This window comes from Mytilus galloprovincialis, chromosome 2, assembly GCF_965363235.1.
Source record: "Mytilus galloprovincialis chromosome 2, xbMytGall1.hap1.1, whole genome shotgun sequence".
In the NCBI taxonomy this organism is placed as follows: Eukaryota; Metazoa; Mollusca; class Bivalvia; order Mytilida; family Mytilidae; genus Mytilus; species Mytilus galloprovincialis.
In genome coordinates, this window is record NC_134839.1 from 22,423,183 (window position 1) to 22,429,832 (window position 6,650).

Here is a 6,650-nt window from a genome sequence, read left to right on the forward strand (position 1 = left end):
ATGCTGGAGTTTCTTATCGACAACATATTTGTTGAATTTGGAAGTAGACTTTTTCAACAAATTGTCGGTACTCCTATAGGAACGAACTGCGCGCCTCTCCTTGCCGACCTCTTCTTATTTTCATATGAATTCCTTCAGACACTTGTAAACAAGAAGATCAAGGAAGCCATATTATTTAATTTCACTTTCAGATATATTGATGATGTTCTTTCCATTAACAATTCGAACTTTTCTGATTGAGTTCCATTGATATATCCCCAGAACTAGAAATTCAAGAAACAACATACATGTCTCCCTCCGCCTCATTTTTAGACTTATACCTCAAATTTGACATAGAAAGTAATCTGAGTACCAGAATCTATGACAAACGAGACGATTATAATTTTGAAATTATCAATTTCCCCCACCTTAGAAGCAATATACCAACTTCACCTGCATATGGTTATACATTTTCCAATTTATTCGATATTCAAGAGCTTGCAGCTCCTACTCCGAGACTTTGTAAAACGTCACCAGTGTCTGAGCAGAAAGTTGACGAACCAAGGGTCAAAGAACGTCTCGTCCTTTTTTTAGGTACCAATACCTTGTTGATAAATATTCCGTATTAACTTCATAAATAATACATGATGGTCTTGATATATAGATTCTGCGTACTGACGTCGTTTTTCATTTGTCTTTGTTCTATTATTAATATTACTTTTACTGATTTGTCTGTTTAATGTGATATCTATTTGACGTGGCTCGATACTCATCGGTATTTTATTTTATTTTATTATTTCATTGTTATAACACAACTCATTGTAATCATTGTATGAAATGTAAGACCCGCAAGGTTCCATAATTGGATTATTAAAAGTATTCTTATTTTTGTTCTTATACAGCCCATCAGTGTGTTTGTATTATCTTTCATTTTTGCTGGTGTGTTTTGTATGTGCGACTTTTTGTGTTTCTTTGGTTAATATGGAGTGACTCTGTACTTTTAAAGATCCTACCAATGTGTTATTGTTCTATTATATGTCATTATGTTATTGTTCTATTTTAAAGTTGAAAATACTTTGAACGACAAATTACTCGCGTAGTGGTATTAACCATATGCGGATTCTCAAAATTTTTAAAGAACATGTGGATAATTTTAAATCTTGGTCTGTTTCTGAAATAAGTTCTAACATACTTTCGATTTTTTAACCCTGTGTACCACAATTTAAATACTTTGGACGACAAAATTATTTTATATTTCTTCCTATGGAACGTTTACTTTTTATGACGTCAAACACACGAAGCAATGCATGTGGTTTTGAAATTAGATAGATGTTTTTTGTGCTTTTTTGTTAATTATTTTTTTGTTTTTGGATTGTGACACAGTGACGGCTGCTGTACCCATATTTGACTATTTTACCTATTATGTCTGTTATGTTCACGCATCGTTGTAAATATAATAGAATTTGATGCGACTGTCTTACAAGTGAGAGGTTTAGCGCTGTAAAACCAGGTACAAACCACCATTTTCTAAATTTGAAAATGCCTGTACCAAGTCAGGAATAGGTCCGAGACCACCATTGTCTTTTCGTTGTTCTTTCGTTGTTTACAAATATAGCCCCTAGTGTTGACAACGGGTTACTTGGCATTAATTTTTATACCTCTTTCAAATTTATTTCTCCATGTTTAATGCCTAAAATTGCAAGTAGGGGGGTAAATTACACTGTAAAAAAATTTGGGTCAAGAATTTTAAAGGAAAGTAGTGATTTGGTCCAGCTGAAAACAGTTTAAAGTTAGCACTTCGGAAGCTATCAAGACGCCCTTAACATAAAATTGTCCATATTTTGAATTAGAGCCGATGAAGTTTTCTATAATTTTGATATAATTTGTCCCAAAAGTAGTACAACACACTGCAAAAGTTTCTTTGAGAAAGCGCTGGTGGGATTTTTTTTATTTTCATTTATGTTCAACAAGAAATGCACTACGAAATAATTGTAATCTCGGACCTATATGACAGTTTGATGCGTGTTATCATTTTATTTTACCATTTGATTAGGGACTTTTCATTTTGAATTTCCCTCAGAGATCAGTATTTTTGTGATTTTTTTTTTATCTTCCATCCATGTTTAGACCATTCAAGTTTAAAATCCCGGCAAAGGATTGGACATGGCGTTGGTACTAACAAAGCTACAGATAATATGGCGTCATTGATGGAATACTTGTTTGTAACTAGTAATTACTTACCTGAATGTTGTTCAAAAGTGACCTAGGATATTTCGTAGTCTAATTTCATTCAGGTTTATTTTTCAGTAACAATTCATATAATCCATTTCTATATTACAGTTAATTAATTTCAAATGTTACCAACGAATTAGTGCACGAGACATCAGGAGTGGACAAAAGTAAGATAAGAAAAATACCGAATTCTGAGAAAAATTCAACACGGAAATTCCCTAATCAAAATCAAAAGATGAAACGCATAAAAAAAACTGAATAACAACTCTCATATTCCTGACTTGGTACAACAAGAACTGAAAAAGTAAATTACAAAAATACCGAACTTCGAGGAAAATTCTAATTTGAAAGTCCCTCAGAAAATTGCAAAATCTAAAGATCAAACGCATCAAAGGAATAGATAACAACTGAGGAGGAAATTGAAAGTCCCTAAGCAAATGGCCAAATGGATTACAACTGCCATATTCCTGACTTGAAAGTAAGTCCAGTTAAAAACTTTCGTTTGTGTCTCTCAAGTGACAGTGTTTATTACTTTACCTTAATTACACGCTATCAATGTTAAATTTAATGTTACGTAATTAATTATGTGTTTGTCAGCTATCTAATATAAATAATGTTATATGCATTGTACATGAACAGTTTTGTATTATAATATTTCTAGTCAATGAATCTTCAAGTCGATTTTTCCTCATTCTAGGCTTTTCATATATATGTATAGAGAAAACATGGTGTAAGATGTCAAGTCAAAAGAAAAGTGTGCAGTAGTTTGGGTAAAAACATCGCACGCTATCGATTTGTAACAGTAGTCAATGAAGCACGTTTCTGAATTATTATTTTAACATCAACTGATTGAGAAAGACTTTACAATTTTACTAAAACAAATTTACTGCAGAAAACCAGAAAAAAAATGGATTACTAATAAACACTAGTTTTAAACTTGCGACGTCTTCACGACATATTGCAGTTTTATATACCTTTTCTTGATTGACACACAATATCAAAACGACAGTCTTTAAAAGGTCAAGGAAAGTAAATGGGCTATGTCACAGATTTTGCTTAAATTTTGCATACAAACTTGGCTCGTGTGAACTATAACTGAAAATCGAAAATATAATGCAATTCTGAAATTTTACTGATTGATTTTTTTTACGGAATATGTGAACATTTGGTTAGAAAGCACATCAAAAATCGAGGGAAATCCTTCTTAAATTTCTCTTAAAATCATTGATCTCTGATTTCTACTTCAAAAAAAAAAAAAAAACCCAAACTATATTTTGTTGATAAATGATTTTTTTTTCGATTTCAGTTATAGTTAAACGAGCCAAGGTTGTATGCAAAATTATAGCTGAATAAGTGGTATAGCCCATTTACAGTTCCCTTGCTTTAAAAAAAGTAAAAGCTATAATTTTGCACGTCAAAATTCTAATTGGTATCACTTTTCTAAAAAAAAACACCTTTTCCTATGAATAAATTATCAGTCATCATAATATTCCCAAATACTTGAGTCTGAATAATACTCCTGATAATCAGCACTATAAGATCCATCGCTATAACTGTCGTAACTCACATTCTCGTAAAAATCGTCACTGCTTTCGTCATAATGATTCACTTTTCGTTTTAAAACATCCATATCAGATTGCTTTTTAGGCATTACTCTGACATCTTTGCTGCCCTTAGAACCATAACCATCCGATGAATCATAATCATAGTACTCCCTACTGTCCCATGTATAATCATGATTATCAGTATATTCATACGTGGCATAATCTTCTGGTTCCTTGTTAATTGTTTTAATTGTATTTTGTTTAAGTACTACTTTACGCACTGGTTGTGAACTACGAATGTTTTCAGAGGAAGCAGAGTCTGAGATATAATAGGTTTCAGAACTATAACCGCATCCTCTACCATCTGACGAATCACAATCTGCACTGTCTTCATAAGATGATTCATCCGAGTAGTCTACACCTTTCGTAAAGAATTTCAACTGTGGTTTGTTGTGCTTTGTATTATTTGTTTTCGTTTGATATGGTATATGGTTAGGGAATTTCATCTTGGACAATATGACATTACTTTTCGATATCCTGTTTTGTTCAGATGTTAAATCTTCATCCCTTTCCCAATCACCCTTGTCTGAACTTTCCCAGTCGCTACTGTCTGAATCAAAATCAGACCACTTTTTCGATTGAAGTGGTGTTTTTATTGCGTTCAATGGTGAAACATTGGGATTATTTGGTTTAGTTGCACTTAGCTGTGTAGCTGTAGGAATAGTTGCTTCAGTTGCACTTAACTGTGTAGCTGTAGGATTAGTTGGGTTAGTTGCACTATTGAACTGGGGGCGGTGTTTCGATTTCAATGCCGCTTTCTTTAGTATGTTAGGTCTTAATTGCCTCACATCAGAATCGTCTTCCTCTTGATTATTTGGTCTGGCTGTCATTCTTCGCCGATGTAGTATCGATGTAATAGGGATAAAATCTACCTCTTCCGTATTGTCCTGTTCACTATCTGTATCTTTCTGCTCACTATTCTCACTGGTTCTTGCATTTGCACTTTCACCTGAAAATTCAACTCTATTTTCCATTTGATCAGTTCTATCGATATCACCATCTGTACTCTCCTGCACAATATTTTTACTTGTTCTTGCAATTGCCCTTTCACTTACAAATTCAACTCTATTTTCCATTCGATCAGTTCTATCGGTATCACCGTCTGTGTCCTTTTGCACATTATTTTCACTTGTTCTTTCATTTGCACTTTCACTTAAAAATTCAACTCTATTTTCCATTTGATCAGTTCTATCATTACCACTATCTGTACCCGTCAGCATAGTATTTCCACTTGTTCTCTCATTTGCACTTTCACCTAAAAACTCAACTCTATTTTCCATTTGATCAGTTCTATCATTACCAATATCTGTACCCGTCATCACAGCATTATTACTTGTTCTTTCATTTGTACTTTCACCTAAAAATTCAACTCTATTTTTCAATTGATCAGTCAAGTCAATACCAAAATCATTCTCTTCATTTCTGTCAGATTTTGTAATTTGATTATCATTATTCGTTAAAGGGCTTTCTCGTGGTGATTCTATCTTTACTGCGGTGGCAGTATTCGAAAAAGATTTAGAAACATCTGGAATTGCCGATTCAGACAACTTATTAAATACTGCCTTAATATCATTATTGTTATTATTATTTTTATTGTTTACGGAACTCCCTCCATTTTGTACAATCTGTAATTCATTGTTTATAGAACTCCCGGCGTTTGGTTCAATGTTTACTGCATTGTTTACAGGACTACCTCCATTCGGTACAATCTTTAATGCATTGTTTACTGGACTAGCTGTAGTTGTAATAGAATTTGCTGCACTTTTAACGGTACTAACCATCTCTGATAAAATATATACTGCCTTGTTTACATCATTACCTCTGTTTGGTACAATCTTTACTGCATTGTTTCCGGGACTACTAGAGGTTACAGTTTTAACTGCACTGAATACGGAATTTCTCGTCTTTGATGCAGTTAGTGCTGCATTTTCTACAGGACTACTTCTTACTTTAACAGGGTTTGCTTCACGGTTAATTGAAGTTCTCTTCTCTGATACAAAGTTTACTACCTTGTTGACGGTTCTACCTCTGTTTGGAACAATCTTTACTGCATTGTTTGTGGGACTACCCCTTACTGTTACAGTATTTACTGATCTGTTAACGGAATTTCCCGTCTTTGGTGCAGTTTTAACTGCATTGTTTACATGAATCCCACTAACTGTTATAGTATTCACTGCTCTATTTACGGAATTTTCCGTCTTTGATTGAGTTTTGACTGCATTGTTGACATTACTTCGCCTAACTGCTACAGTATTTACTGCTCTGTTAACGGAATCTCCCGTCTTTGATGCAGTTTTGACCTCATTCTTTACGGGACTACCCCTAATTGTTACACTATTTACTGCTTTGTTTACGGAATTTCCCGTCTTTAATGCAGTTTTGACCTCATTCTTTACGGGACTACCCCTAACTGTTACACTATTTACTGCTCTGTTTATGGAATTTCCCGTCTTCGATGCAGTTTTGACTTCATTGTTTACACGACTACGCCTTATTGTTACAGTATTTACTGCTCTGTTTACGGAATTTCTCGTCGTTGATGGAGTTTTGACTTCATTGTTTACGGGAATACCACTAATTATTACAGTTTTTACTGCTCTGTTTACGGAATTGCTCGTCGTTGATGGAGTTTTGACTGCATTGTTTACACGACTACGCCTAACTGTTACAGTACTTACTGCTCTGTTTACGGAATTTCCCGTCCTTGATGGAGTTTTGACCTCATTGTTTACGGGACTACCATTAACTATTACAGTTTTTACTGCTCTGTTTACGGAATTTCTCGTCGTTGATGGAGTTTTGACTTCATTGTTTACACGACTACGCCTTACTGTT

At 34.0% G+C, this 6,650-nt stretch overlaps 1 protein-coding gene across 1 annotated transcript; it reads right to left on the reverse strand.

Moving 5' to 3' along the window:
- Positions 1-2,707: 2,707 nt before the first annotated feature.
- Positions 2,708-6,401, reverse strand: LOC143063147 (uncharacterized). The gene has a single exon (XM_076235128.1). The coding sequence runs from the start codon at positions 5,594-5,596 to the stop codon at positions 3,686-3,688; it is 1,911 nt and encodes a 636-aa protein (XP_076091243.1). The 5' UTR covers positions 5,597-6,401; the 3' UTR covers positions 2,708-3,685.
- Positions 6,402-6,650: the final 249 nt, after the last annotated feature.

Excerpts from the sequence above, each read along its gene's own strand:
- LOC143063147 (XM_076235128.1), bottom strand. The coding sequence starts at position 5,596 with ATGGTTAGTACCGTTAAAAGTGCAGCAAATTCTATTACAACTACAGCT.